The sequence below is a fragment of the Sesamum indicum genome, linkage group LG13 (assembly GCF_026168435.1).
Source record: "Sesamum indicum cultivar Baizhima isolate 11 linkage group LG13, ASM2616843v1, whole genome shotgun sequence".
NCBI lineage: Eukaryota > Viridiplantae > Streptophyta > Magnoliopsida > Lamiales > Pedaliaceae > Sesamum > Sesamum indicum.
This window is the reverse complement of record NC_142669.1, coordinates 7,894,750-7,909,599: the sequence shown is the minus strand read 5'-3', so window position 1 is coordinate 7,909,599 and position 14,850 is coordinate 7,894,750. Positions and strand designations below refer to the sequence as shown.

General features: G+C 31.2%; 2 protein-coding genes across 4 annotated transcripts; one reads left to right on the top strand and one right to left on the bottom strand.

Moving 5' to 3' along the window:
* Positions 1 to 241: 241 nt before the first annotated feature.
* On the top strand, positions 242 to 2,195 carry PSBR (photosystem II subunit R). The gene is made up of 5 exons (XM_011099359.3): positions 242 to 454; positions 548 to 606; positions 1,162 to 1,217; positions 1,519 to 1,571; positions 1,971 to 2,195. The coding sequence occupies exons 1-5, from the start codon at positions 301 to 303 to the stop codon at positions 2,063 to 2,065; spliced, it is 417 nt and encodes a 138-aa protein (XP_011097661.1). The 5' UTR covers positions 242 to 300; the 3' UTR covers positions 2,066 to 2,195.
* A 2,955-nt stretch (positions 2,196 to 5,150) lies between these two features.
* Positions 5,151 to 13,219, bottom strand: LOC105176532 (NAC domain-containing protein 21/22). 3 transcript variants are annotated; one of them, XM_088876951.1, is made up of 5 exons: positions 13,162 to 13,219; positions 10,187 to 10,241; positions 8,446 to 8,618; positions 7,872 to 8,158; positions 5,151 to 5,789 (listed from the first exon to the last, which is right to left on the bottom strand). In XM_088876951.1, the coding sequence occupies exons 3-5, from the start codon at positions 8,609 to 8,611 to the stop codon at positions 5,457 to 5,459; spliced, it is 786 nt and encodes a 261-aa protein (XP_088733077.1). In that variant the 5' UTR covers positions 8,612 to 8,618; positions 10,187 to 10,241; positions 13,162 to 13,219; the 3' UTR covers positions 5,151 to 5,456. The 3 variants fall into 3 exon arrangements, with proteins under 3 accessions (XP_088733077.1, XP_088733076.1, XP_088733078.1); XM_088876950.1 differs by lacking the exons at positions 10,187 to 10,241; positions 13,162 to 13,219 and having other exon boundaries at positions 8,446 to 8,821; XM_088876952.1 differs by lacking the exons at positions 10,187 to 10,241; positions 13,162 to 13,219 and having other exon boundaries at positions 5,510 to 5,769; positions 8,446 to 8,821.
* Positions 13,220 to 14,850: the final 1,631 nt, after the last annotated feature.

Below are 14,850 nucleotides of genomic sequence, written 5' to 3'. Positions count from 1 at the left end.
TTATTAATACATAATATACTAAATAATAATTTAAAAAAAAAAAAAAGAATAAGGCAGGGGGTGGGGATTTTCAGGGGTCCCACAGTAGGATATGGAGGACGATCCAGTGCCACAACTGCTTCAGACACCAGTTCCCAATTGATAAGCTTGGTAGCATAATATCCAGAATCAAACCACAGGTGCCCCGCCACGTGTCCAAATGGAAATCGCCAATTCCTGATTATATTGTTAATATTATACACTGGGAGGCAGGCATTCACACTCACACACACACACACACGCACAGCGAGCAAGAAGCAGATGGCAAGCGCAGTCATGAGTTCAGTCAGCCTAAAGCCCGCTCCCTTCACGGCTGAGAAGTCCGCCGTGAGAGGGCTGCCGTCGTTGGCCAGAACCACCAGGTTCAGAGTTGTGGCCAGTGGTGGCAAGAAGATCAAGACTGACAAGCCTTATGGTTAATTACTGCTAATACTCTTTTTTTTTTTTGAATTATGAATTATTATGAGAGGTGGAATGTTCCGTTAATTAATCGTTAGTTTGTGTTTAGGACTTGGTGGAGGTATGGAGTTGAGGAACGGCGTCGATGCCTCCGGAAGGAAGCCTACGGTTCGTATACCTACATAACCTTTCTTTTTTATTTTATTTTATTTTTGGCCATAATCATTCCTATTTATGATTAATTAATTTTACCAACTTTTTTTTTTCTAAGAATGAAAGTGATGAATTATTATTTCTTGAATAAATTAATTATCATTATCAATCTTAAACATCTATATCTATAACAATAATATATTAATTATCAAGATTATATATAATTATATTTAATAAACAAATATTGTTAAAGTAGAACAATATCTACTATTAAAATAAAATAATATCCTATATATATGTATTGTTCAACTCTTGTGATTTTTAAAGTTATAGAGCTTTAACTTCATTAATTGAGATGCACCTCGTTGACAAGTTTTGTTAATAATATTTTTATCAGGTCGACAATTATCATTAATAATGAAAACATCAGAGTTATTGATATATTATAATATAGATATTAAAATTAATTATACATATTTATTAATAGTATTTGATATATATATATATATATATTATCAAAAATTTTCTGACTATTTGATATTTGTATTTATGTACTTGATTATAATTCAGGGAAAGGGTGTGTACCAATTCGTAGACAAGTATGGAGCCAACGTGGATGGATACAGGTGAAATATTATTCATTAAATCCTCTACTACTACAAAATTGGATTGATATATATATATATATATAATGATATAAGGTTTAATGAAATTTATTTCGTGATATTGTAAATGAGTAAATTACCTCTTTGTAAAAAAAGAATAATATTTTACCTTCATGTTTTTTTAATATAAAGCAAGTTACCTCCTTAAAGAAAATATAAGGGGATAAATTATTATTTTTTTAATAAGAAATAATTTACTCATTTATAATATCAGAGAAGGTGCGTGCATTTTTTTCTAATAATGTTGAAATATTGGATGCAGTCCCATCTACAACGAGGATGAGTGGTCTCCAAGCGGGGACGTCTACGTTGGGGGTAATTAGCTTCATCTTCTTTGTTGCTGTGTGTTTTAATGAATTGATTTGACTTTAATGACAAAAATCTCGCCAAAAAAAAAAAATTTTTTTTAAATGACTCAATATTAAAAAAAAAATCATCATTATTTTACAAACGAAGCTTTAAATGAGAATGGAGACATTTGAAATCACATGTAATGAGATGACATTAGGAAAATTACAATTTTCTATTCAAACTATGACTACGTTTACATTTTGAATAATGTAGAGTTAAAATATCATATATATTGTGCATATAATATTTTTTTCAATAAAAAAAATTAATCGACAGACGATCACATAATTCGAATAATAAAATATTATTTAGGCATGAGATGAATATTATTGAGTACTGATGAGTAGGGAGGGTGGGGTGCAGGTACAACTGGTCTGGCGATATGGGCTGTAACCCTAGTCGGAATTCTTGCTGGGGGAGCACTTCTTGTCTACAACACAAGTGCTTTGTCACAGTAATTCTATTACCATATGCATGTTGATGTTCATGTTGTAATATGGAAAAAAACTGTCTAGAACCATACATTTTATGACCTCGTCTCTGCACTGTAATTTCTCAAGTATTTTACAGTGGATGCGTCTTCTATTACTCCACTTGTTCAATTTGTTAACGTTATTTACATAAATTATTTCTGTTTTGTGAAGAAATATACATATATATTTTTTAGAAATGTCACCCACATTACATAAATTATTTTTGGTTTTTTACCATCAACGCTTATTTCTATAAATGTATAAGAGTGGTTTATTTAAATAAATATGAATTTGTAATAATTTCCATTTGAGATTAATAATTTTATTTAGTAAATATGTCTGAAATGTTGTTGGAAAATTACTATTTATGGACCTGAAACCGAGTTTTTATATTGTGATTATTGTGGACAAATTTGTTGAATAAACACAAACAAATAATTAGTGGGTAAATTACAATAATCTTGAAATTGGATATAATTACGAATATTTTTTTATTATTTAAAAAATTATAAATACTTCTCCTAATGTTTAATGAAATTATGTAATTTTTTTATGGAGGTATGTAATTGTTGTTTGAACTTAAATTTTTATACTGTGCACTCTTTTTGTTGGTTCTTTAAAAAAAAATAATCACTTTTGTTATTTCATTTTATTAATTTAAACAGAAGCTACAATTTGTAATTTTTTTAAATCCTCCCGTAATTATTTTTATCTAATTATATATTTATCCATTAAATTTTATTAAAGCCACTTGATATAAGATTAGTTTTGAAATTTAACTATAATTTGCCGTTCTATAATTAATTATTAAAATTGTGAATCCAAACTCCCGTCATCGCATTTTTTAAAATTAATTATGCAACCGCAAAATAGATTATTGATATTGTTGTTAAAGGGGTATTAAATTCTTGTTGGTATTTAAACGATAATAATTAGAGTTAGAGTTTGGTAAAAGTTCCTTTCAAGAATCTTTGGGATATTATTACAATAATATTTAGGTTTTTGTGGGCTCCAATAATCTTACTTACCCTAATTCAAATCGAATATTAATTAAACTTATGATTATCACTACCCAAACTCATAATTTTTAAAATAAATTACAACGACCTCTCTTGAAATTTCATATAATTTCAAATACTTCTCTGTTGTTTGAGAATTTACTAATATTCTTTTAATTTTAACATCTGCCTAACAATTAACTCAATTCATTAATCTCGATTTTCATTAAATTTTTATGATGTACTGATCAAAATGTCCTCATGGACTATTAATTAAATTTTATTTATTCTTTAAAATGTTATGATTTTTTTTATAGACTGAGTGGGTGTCTATTTTTACAATTTTTCAAATTTTTCCCTCCACCTCCTTCGTTTTTTTTTTTTTAAATATAATTGTGAAAAGCAAAATTCTAATCAGGATTGGCCGGATCAAATCAATCACAGAACAAATGTAATACACTTGTCATGTGATCGATCATTTTTTCGAACTATAGACCAATTATAAGACAAATATATTACACTTACTATAAAATTGATTCGGATTCAACCAAACTTAGTTTTGGATTAAAATTTTTCTCTTAGAAAAATATTTTAAACCAGCAGTGTGGTGTCAGAGTCCTATAATTCCATCCATCAAGTAAATAAGAAAAATTAAGTCAGAGAATCTCAGCCGTGAGATCATGCGGATTTAGTATAATGTTTTTTTCTTTACATAATTGTCCTAAATTTATTATAACTATTTAAATAAATGGATGAAAGTGATAGTCAAATTTTCTTAATTATGGAAAACAATTGTGACCCCTTCTTTGTTGTGTAACATTTGGCACTATATATATATATATATTTATATATATTCTTTAGCTCTTCTGATTTCATCTTCTTTGACATTGGAAGAAGGTCTATAATATATATTTATATTTAATAAATATGAAATTAATAACTTAGTTTTTTTTTTTTGGGATGGACCTTATAATTAGGTCAACTTTGATAAGTTGTATACTTAAAATATAAGTTAGTTGCAATTTTAATTCCATAGTATAGGGTATTCTGCAGAATTATTAATTTTTATTCTTTTCAAAATATTCAATTTTAGTCACATAATTTGACAGTGGTGTGCAGAAAAGGTCCCCTTGTTGCTTTTTTATGGAAAAGTTCATGTATTGCCCACATGACTGTTAAATACGCCAGTTCACAAATATTTCTCTACTTATAATTTTAGTCCTATATTATAGAAAATTTTGTAATATTTGTCCCACACTTATCAAAATAGCCCCATAACTTAATGGATATGTACAAAAAACATATGAAGTATTAAGTTTCGAACGAAAAAATCATGTGCAAGCCGTTAACTCTAACGAGAGTGGACGAAGATTCTTGGCAAAATATAGCAATTTTCTTCATTAGAAATTCTCAAGACAAAAATATTCAGGAGTAATGTGTTATTGTCGGGAGGTGGCTCGATAATATAACTGTGGCCTTGCCATCAGAAATTTAATGGTGGGTTGAGTTACGGGACTAAAGTTAGTTATTATGAAAAATATGAAACTATAATTATACAAAAACTCTAAAATTATAATTAACTCAAAAATATAATTAATATTAAAGTTTATGACAAGTGTATACAAATTGAATAAAAAACATGCAAAATTCTGCAAACCTAAATGAATTTTTTTAATTTGGTTTTTAGTTGACATTTTTTATTTCAAGAAACATACAAAAATGTAATGGTCAAACTTTCCACTTAAAAGGGGGGGATTGGAATTGTTAGTTACAAATATTATGAAGATGTTGTACCAACTGTGTGTATATATATATAGGATATGACAAGTGGAATGTTAAATTAATTAATAATCCTAGTACGTATTTAAGTCTTAATCAAAATGTAATTAAGAAGCCACTTTTGTTATATATAGAACTTGGACAGACATCAAACGTTGGTCAATATGGTTTCCATTGACTTATTCCCAATCCCAATAATTAACTTTTGCTATTATTTTTTCGTCGGGGAAAAAAAATTACATATATATATATAAATTAAAAAAATATAAAATCAAAAATACTATTTTAAAAAATTTAAAAAAATACAGGCAAAAAAGAAGTAATACAAACATTTAAATCAGGGTCAACACAATATAAGTTTCACTACAACATAATCATTCAGTTCTGTTTTCATAATTACTGACGTAGTAGAAATCCCTATCCTAGGTAGTCTAAACAGTCATATATACACACACACACACAAGTATTAGTTTTCACGGCAGCAAAACCCTAATCTTGATGAAAACTCAAAACAATCACAGGGTTTCTCAATGACTACATCAGATGATCAGTACCTTCCTACCACAACTGAAGACGGATCATCGATCATGAGTAAGGAATTATAGATGATTCCAAGCTCCGGCGCCGGCATGCAGTAAGTGGGAAACTATTGTGGGTGGAGGTGGAAGTGATACGTCTGAACCGGGATCGATGAGAGAGAAAGTAGGGGGTGTTGGAAAAATGGAGAAGCAGGACACTTGCTCATAATTATGATGAAGATCATTGGTCGTGGCCTGAATATTTTGGTCAAATGCGGCGACGTTGTATTTGTATGGGAGAGATGGAGATGGTGATGGTGATGGTGAAGAAGAAGTCGTGATTCCGGTTATTTCTTGTTTGGATGCAACTTCTGTTCTGTTCTTGTGAAAAACTCTGCATAGAACCCAATCCTCCTGTACATCATCACCAATCACATCAACCCTACCTATTTTTACTCCAAATTCATATTCTCTATGCCTCAATTAAAAATTCGAATTAATTAGCAAATAAACTTCTCGTTACTCATCTATATTATTTAATATAAGAAATTTACTTATTAATCGATTTAACAACGAGCAATATTTCCTAATGAATTATTTAAAAAATATATATATTAAATAATGCAGATTAACAACAAGTGTTTTACTTAATAGTTAGTTCAATACTGATTTTAATATCAATTTTTTTATAGCTATTGAGTCGTTCTCCTGTATATGTATTTAATAAAAAAAAATTCTTACAAATGTACGATATATGTTAAGTGCAATACAGAATTCAATATAAATGTAGAAATTAATAAGGTTGACTTCATGAATAATTAGGGTTAGAAATGCGTACATGACGCAATCCATGCAAAAACACTCCCAAAAGAAAATGAATTATTCTACAGTTGGAGGATCAATCTACACTTATAACATGTTATAAAACTAAAATGCCGAAATCATATATTAAAAAATAGAAATAATAATTAAACCAATATACTATAATTAAGGTCAGGACTCCAAACTTATATATATGTGCATAATATAATCTTCTGTACCAAAATTTATTCTCCTTCTTTATACCAATTTTGTTCTTTCTTTTTTTTTAGTAAATTGATTATAATTATATATATCATGAGTCATAAATTAATATAACAATTGTCAATATCAAATTCCATCACTAATTAATTATAACTACTATTAAAATAAAGTTAAATTACAACCAACGCTCCTGAAATTTGTCATAATTAAAAGGATAAAATACACTTTGCCCCTTAAATTGTTTTTTATGTAATACTTACCCCCTAAACTAACAAGTGAAATACTTACACCTGATAATTAAATTTTCGGATAATATGCCCTTATATTATATATAGTTCAAAGAATTTCTGTTTCTAACAATTTTGCATTTTAAACTAAATAAAAAAATATCTCTTAATTATAATAAAATAATATATAATTAGTGAATTAAATAGTTTGAATTTTATTATATTTTACAGACTCAGAGTTAAGTAATGAATGGGTACAAAAAATACACAGAAAGTTTTTATGAAAAAGTTTTATTAATTTGGTACTAAAATTAAGTTATTAACTAGGGTAAAATACATTTTGCCCCCCTGAACTATTCTTGAGTAATTAAATCATTTTTTGAATATATTTTTAAAAAAAAAAGTATGATAAAAATATTTATATTTATTTTTTTCTAAAATATTTAAAATTAAGAATACATCCTCATGATTTGAAATTATTAAAAATACATCCTCATGATTTAAAAAATTACAAGTATACTCTGAAATTAACGCCCATCTAATAAATACCCTTTAAAATAGATTGTTATAAAAGAATATTTATTAGACGATCGTATTATAAATATTTATATTTATGATAAATCTCATAAAAAGATGTTGTAATTTACTTTTAAAATAAAGCAACAGCACTCACGTATTATTCTAGGAAAAAGTGAAACTCAAGCCATGCTGGGCTTCCAATATAATGCTACATAATTAGAGAATAAATCAACCAAAATTAATAATATTCTAATCTGGTGGTTAAGCTTAAGAATGAGGTCTGATGAACAAATTTGAAATTATGAATTTAAATTTGTGAATATTTATCTCATTTTATATGAATTATTGTTCAAAGATAAATAAACCGAAAAATAGTCCTAATCATTTGAAAGGCAGACACTGCTTAAGATTGTCTTTATTAATAAAATAAATTAGTATTTTATTCAGAAACAGTAGAATTAATTAATTCGTAAATTTTGGGAAAACATCCTCCTACTCCTATATTAGGGTAGGGTGGCTGATTGCTGACTTAAGGAAATTAGTCATTTAAAAACAGGATTAATATTTAATATTAAAGTCAAAGATTCTGAATAAAGTCAGATATTTCTGATGAACAGCCTGTCCTAATATTCACAAGTTGAAGATAAGGTGAAGTGATGAAAATCATCAACTTGACTAATTATAGTGATTAACTATCTAATTAATAATGAATTAAGACTGATTATACCTTTGTGGGAAGAGAAGGTGTGTTGGGGCCGGGCCCTAGGGTTCCTTCAAGGCGAAACTCGTGCATGACCCACTCGGTTTTTCTCCCTTTGGGAGCCCGGCCCTTGTAGAATACCAAAGTCTTTCGCATTCCTACAAGGGTTGTTCCATCAACGCATACGGGCCGGTCTTTACCCGTGGCTTTCCAGTACCCGGATATGGTGGCCCGGTTCGTTCTTATCCCCGTCGCATATTTTCTGTCCCGTTGGCTGTAAAAATACCACTCTTTGCCTCCCACACATGCACTTTCTGCATTACATATATTACCAAAAACTAATTTTAAAACCGAGAATTCTCCTAATCTGTCGAATGATTTTCAAACGGTTTGCGTGTAAATTTTCTTTTTTTTTTCAAAATAACAATTAATATCAGACCTTAATTATAAGTAAAAATGGGAAAATTCTAATGATTAAACTAACACATGATAATGATGATGATATCATGTGTAATCGATCGATTAGCTTATGTGGATACAAATTCACATAGACAGCCGTGAAAATGAGTTAAGGGAGAATGAATGGAGTATAGGTAGTTACCAGGAATGTCCCAAGGCTCACACTTATTGAGGTCAACTTGGATCAACAAAGGGCTATTACTCTTATTACTCTGCTCCCCCCTCACCCACTTCATCAAATAATCACATATCAACTCCTCGTCTCTTGGATGGAACCTGAACCCCGGCGGCAGTCTCGCCTCCACCATGCCCAAACTGTTCATTTTACCCGAGTGGAAGAGAGACAACTTAGAACAAGTAGGTGAAGATGGTTGGCCAAGGAGAAGGCAAAACTGGGAGAGGTATATATATAGAGCATGGAAGGAGTAGGCAAGTGTACGCTTCATTTAATAACAAGATATTGATACAGTAGTAATTGAAGGGATATGTATGTATACGTAATACTCATGAGTATGTATTCCTATTCCTTTTTCTCTCTCTAGAAAACAGAAAACATCAATTAATTAAAAGTCAACAGAGGAATTTCGTGTTAGACGGAAATGCTCCTGGGACTGGGAGTTTGAACATGGAAAATCATCCCTTACTGCATGCGAGGTCGTTGATTGCTTCTTCCATCTAACCTGGAACATTTGTAAAATTTATTTCGTGTAGTTTTCTTATTTACGCATACCAGGTTTAGGGCTTTAAACCCGAATTCGAATTTTATTCATAACTCGCTTTTATCTGAACTAGCAATATAATATAATACATGTGCTACTCCATCACACATCGATTAAGTCTTGATCAAAGATTTCAAATACATATATTTTGAAATGTTGTTTATATTCGAATTTTAAGACGAATGATTTAAAACAATTCTTACAACTTGTGGGTCCGGGAGTGGAGGTTAAGCCCAACAACAATGGCCAAAAAACTATGGCATTTTCTTAATACCAACAAATGAAGTGGCCTACCTTGTACTTGAGTGTCTTAATATCAGGTTTCAAACCGTTGGAAGCTTTTGTTGATTAATATCAGACTTATTGTGTGGTCACCGTTAATCACTACCCCATTCTCCTTAACGCTGACTCCCCACTTACCTCCAATCATCAACAACGCAACTCTACATTTTCGGTCAAGAATCAATGTTTTGTTGTGCTGTCCCATGTTTCAATTAAAACGTACAATAACTCGTATAAAAAATATTTTCATTTTCAATGCAAGTAAGAAGAAATTAATCACATTAATGTTAAACTGAACATTCATTACTTGCTTGAGATTTATAATAATTTTAAATATTCTCTCAAAAACTATAAATACCCTCTTAAAATTAGCGGTCGTCTAACACATGCTCCCTATAATGGGCTATCACGATTGGGTGTTTGTTAGGTAACCATTAATTCAATAGAAGTATTTGTAATTTTTCAAATAATAAAAAAGTATTTAAAAATTACAATAAATTTCAGAGAACCCGTTATAATTTTTCATAAATCGAACGAACCACATGTAGTATAGAAATTCAACTCTTGCAAATTGCAAAAACTAACTTCCTTAATATAGTAAATTATGCTAGTAAATCATGTCATGCATCACCTCAACTTGCTTGTTGAAACGACCATCATAGCAATTCAGGAGACATCTCATTGTGTTTTGTATTGTGCTTAAATATATATATATATATATATATATATATTTAAATAAAGATGTTGAGCTATTTTTAGTTATATATATGTATGAAGCTAGACAAGACTAACTATATGCTACTTTTAAGGAATAAAAAACATTAGAGTTGAGGATAGGAGGAGTTGATAGTGGTTGAGGTAAGCTCATTGCCACCACTGTACCTGTTGCTGTTGGGCTGTTTCGCGGGAAAAAGGAATCCGGTCGTTGGCGCTTCTTCTGCACCACATATCAAATACCATGTCAATTAAGTAACTATATATACTTTAGTAGTTTTGGCATGTAGATTCTACGACTATATAACGAATAATTTTATATATTTTAAAAATTATTATAAATTAGAGTACTTTATACAAATCATACGTCGCATTAAAAATAAATAAAGGGAAGGAAAAAAACTAGCTTATCAAGTTAATTACATAAAGTTGAAAGAGTTAATTATTTTATTGATTGAAAAGCGCTTTTGATATTATAACAAGTTAGTGTAATGGTGTCAAAACCACGATTTTGTGTTTATAGCATATTTTTTCTTTATAATAGTATGGATTACATCTATTGTTTTATGTATTCATATATATGAACAACCGACATATTCATCTTATTTTTACAATTGAGATACATATTCATCAGTACCAAACGAGGGGATTGGGATAAACACATGATTTTATTCACACAAACGGCGTCAATTCTCGGGTTGAGTCTGATGATGGAAGCAAACGTTACACATTAGTTGCAAATGAATTACAACTTATAGACCTCCAAAATTTTCAAAACTAAAACCGTACAGTTCAAACAAAATTAGAATGAGTCAATATCTCGTAAAATGAGACACCAATCAAACTATAAGCGACATCAATGCCCCATAAAAATTAAAGAGTAAGAGTAGTGAGAAGGTTGTGGTAATTACGTGCAACGATGAGACATCCATATTGTGTTGTCTTGGTAGCTAGTTATGTGATGATGAGAGGATTAAGGCAAGAATAGTTACCCAAAAATGCAGGTCCTCATGATTATTACGATAAGAATTAGGGACATTGTCAACACTGAAAACGAAACATTTTTAACATCTGTCCAAACGCCTTCCCCCCAATTGTTTTGACTGCCTATCCCATAATATCCATATTGCACACCAGCTGTTTAAAGTTGTTGATGTTTCATAGTCCAAGTACTTTGAATCGCTTAACCCCTCACCTTTACATCGACAGCGATGTTCCACGCTCTCTCCTTCCACACACATAATCCTACTTATTAATCCCACTACTATCAGAAATTTTTTTATCTCAATCAAATTTTATCCAGTCATATTAATTATAGATATTTAGTAGTATATATTACTGTATATTAATTATAAAATAAGTATATTATACTTGTTATATAATTAATTTAAATATGACTAAACTCAATTTGAATTATAAATGAGGATGTCCTATTACATACCAAACACGTGTTGGTGTGAAATTATTCACAACGATAGAAAAAGGATACTTGGGTTTCAATTTGATCCAATCGACCAGTCTACCGTAGACATACATTTGGGTGCGGAGCAGCTAATAAGTCCTTACTATACCAAGTGTTTTTAAACCTTTTCTGTGCCGAATGGGCCAAACCAAATTTAAATTTCTCTTTATGGATTGGGCTCACCTTTCCAACAATTTTTAGTAAAATTGATAGCAGATTTATCGACTTCTAAATACAAAAGCTAGAAAATTTCCCTACACATCGACAAGATTATAAACCATAAATACTCCACTTGTTGTTCATTTAAGGTAAGTCATGTTATAAGCATTCGACCTCTTATTATCTCTTTAAATTTTTATATGAGACCCATTAGCTAATTTGGACGTCGGAATGATCCCGTCGAGATGACCCTAGCTCTCTTACCTTGTGTTTTCAGGTTATTCCCAAACCAAAAAAGGGTCGATCACGACCATGATCAATAAGAGTATAAGAATCAAGTCCTTTTTCGTTCGCATCGAGTATCTTTTGTAGATCCTATATTTAATCTAAGTCATAGGATATCCCAAGACCAAGAGCTCATTTTACCAGTTATGACTTATTCAATGCTCCCTTCATGCTTTGTAATAACAAGAAAAGAGTGTTAATTTAGAGCTGGGATCAAACATCAACATGTAAACATGGCAGTGTTTGGATGGAGGAAAGTAGAGGAGAGGATGTGGGTAATTGGGATGGAATGTGGAAGCAGAGAACCGACAGTCACGAGCGCCTTCTTTTACTATGGCCATTGCCCGGGTTATACCCACAGCCAGGAGTCAGGATCCCTTCCCCCACCCCACATACATACATACACATGCATCTATTTATATAAATATGTATGTATATTGGCATGAGATGGGTCAGGACTTAAAGGAGAGTTTTGTGGATAAGTACAAAGCGGCAGAGACTGTGGACTCTGTACTTTCCAATAAACAAACAATTTGGAGAATGTTAAAAAGGTTTTAAAAACAGTTGCCTTATACTTCCACACAACTATGTGCTAACCTGATACTTTACTACTCTCTCCTTTTCAAACTCTTCCCAATTTATGTTTTACACCACCCTTCTTACTTGCTCCTTTCCCATTAAATTAAAATCTGTGCTCTACATGTATCGATATCATGGTCGGTGTGTAGTGGTTCTTCTTTTTAAGAACCATTCCTTGAAATTTTGATCAAAACGAACAAGGGCTTGTGATAACGAGCATTGTTTAATTTAAATTAATTATATAATAAGTAAAATAAAATTATTATATGATTAGTGTATAATTTAAGAAAAATGATCCATGCATGACAAATATATCACACCTATTTTATAATAAATTTGATTGTACCTAACATAATTTATGTAAGAGTTTTTCCCATCTTCTGTCCCACCATGAATCAAGAGGGGCCAAAAAGATGCAACCGTACGGGCCTAACTGAAGACTCCATCTTTCGTTGCCCATACTCAAAAAGTTAGATGAATGCGCAATTATACATGTCTCAAAAGACTAAGAGAAAGGAGAGAAGCATGGTATGGTCCAGTCCCCGGGAGTGGGACCAGTACTGGTCAAACAACTCATCATTCAAAATCATCACCAAAAACAACCACAATTTACAGAGTTGCATATAAATTGAGTACTTGTAACATGATGAAAACTTACACAAGTAAGCTGACGGTCAAGGCAAGGAGCTGGAGTTGGAGCGCCCTTTGCTTCCTCAATACCTGCGCCCCAGCCCATTATCTTATATTTATTAGCCCCACTGCTATTTTTTTTAAATATAGAAGATAATAATATCTCATGTCCTGTCAAGGTAGAGAGAGAGAGAGAATAAGGACATAAAGACAGATAACGACAACTGAATTCCCATGACAACTTCTTTTGATGGAGAGATAATTGCTCTTTTCCTGCCTCACACATGGACCTCCAGGTCCTTCACCATATGCTTGTAAAAACCCACCTGGCAATTAGTGGGGACTGGGAGGCCGGTGATGGAGATAGCTTGGATTTTTCTTCTGTTCTATCAAAATTTATAACAAATAAAAAAAAAAAAAAAGGCAAACAAGGGAGGAAATAAAGGAAAAAGAAAAGAATAGTTTTGAAATGAAAATAGGTACTGGAATCAGAGTTGATTCCCAATGGACAGTAAAAAAGATGAAAATATAACACAATTCAGAGGTGGTTGGTGTTTTAATTCTTTAATGTTATATATATCAAAACATGTTTTTTTAGGTTAAATGATAGACCAAGAACTACTACACCATGATCTACAACCATTCCTTTCTATAATTCTTATTGCAATGATAAGAGTATGGGAATATCAGACAAACCCATAAAAGGAAAGTACTATCATGCTTTTCTTATGGAGAACATAGACTGCCCCACCCTTACAAAAAGATAAATACTTTGATTGCATGATTGCATCAACCTAAAACCATGAGAAAAATAATGATAAAATAGAATGAAAATATCTGCTCAGATAAAATTTTCATTTGCACAACTTGAGAACAATAAAGAATCTTAAAATTGAAATTTATAGAGGGAAGTAAATCGAGTTAACAAAGAATCTGCATCCATCAGATCTGTTCCTACTGGTAAAATCACATAGCAAGATAAGCACATGCATAATGAGAGTAACTCCGAAAGGGGAAAAGATTCAGTTTTATGCATACTCCTCAAACACAAGCAGATCATGAAATTAGTGACATGATGTATTTTATCTATTTTATCCAAGACTCGGGAAGACAAAATTCTTGGTCTAACTTGCAAGAGTTGCTGACTAGGAACGATATTAAGAAAATTGCACTCTCTATTTATTATAGCTATGAAAATAAATCAGGGAGTTGAAATGGCTAGCTGGCAGACTCTGAATATGTTTTATATTGTATTAAAAACGACGCCATCATTTCCAAATTCTGGAAAAGAAAAAGATCAATAATTGAAAAAACAGAACAGTAGTAGAGTACCAATACAACAGTGAATGCGCGCAGGTAAGTCCACGCAGCGTATGTCATCTTCCACGTTATGACGTTACGTTACACTCGAAATTGGTGTTTTCTTTTCTTTTATTTTTTCTGGGTAATTGAAATTGGATTGCAAATACCCATGTGTAACGGAAAACCAATCGCGGATCGGGCAAGTAAGCATCAAACGCAGAGCAAATCATGGTCACATGCATGCTCTAATGCTCACAAAAATCCAGAAGTCCATCATCATGAATGAAAAAGGAGTGTAGAATTTTTAAAGCAGAAAAAACAGAGAAAGGAGATTCCACACAACGTTCCCGCGGACAAAAAAAAAAAAAGCAAAGGCAGATGCGATGAGAAAGAGAACCCTTTTACAGCTCTTGTT

What these genes read in the sequence shown, in the direction of transcription:
- LOC105176532 (XM_088876950.1), bottom strand. Translation starts at nt 8,749, where the DNA reads ATGAAGCGTACACTTGCCTACTCCTTCCATGCTCTATATATATACCTC. An exon ending in TGAGCCTTGGGACATTCCTG is followed by an intron (nt 8,159 to 8,445) that starts GTAACTACCTAT and finishes TATGTAATGCAG; the next exon opens with AAAGTGCATGTGTGGGAGGC. An exon ending in CACCTTCTCTTCCCACAAAG is followed by an intron (nt 5,790 to 7,871) that starts GTATAATCAGTC and finishes GATGATGTACAG; the next exon opens with GAGGATTGGGTTCTATGCAG.
- PSBR (XM_011099359.3), top strand. Translation starts at nt 301, where the DNA reads ATGGCAAGCGCAGTCATGAGTTCAGTCAGCCTAAAGCCCGCTCCCTTC. An exon ending in GCCAACGTGGATGGATACAG is followed by an intron (nt 1,218 to 1,518) that starts GTGAAATATTAT and finishes TATTGGATGCAG; the next exon opens with TCCCATCTACAACGAGGATG. An exon ending in CGGGGACGTCTACGTTGGGG is followed by an intron (nt 1,572 to 1,970) that starts GTAATTAGCTTC and finishes GGTGGGGTGCAG; the next exon opens with GTACAACTGGTCTGGCGATA.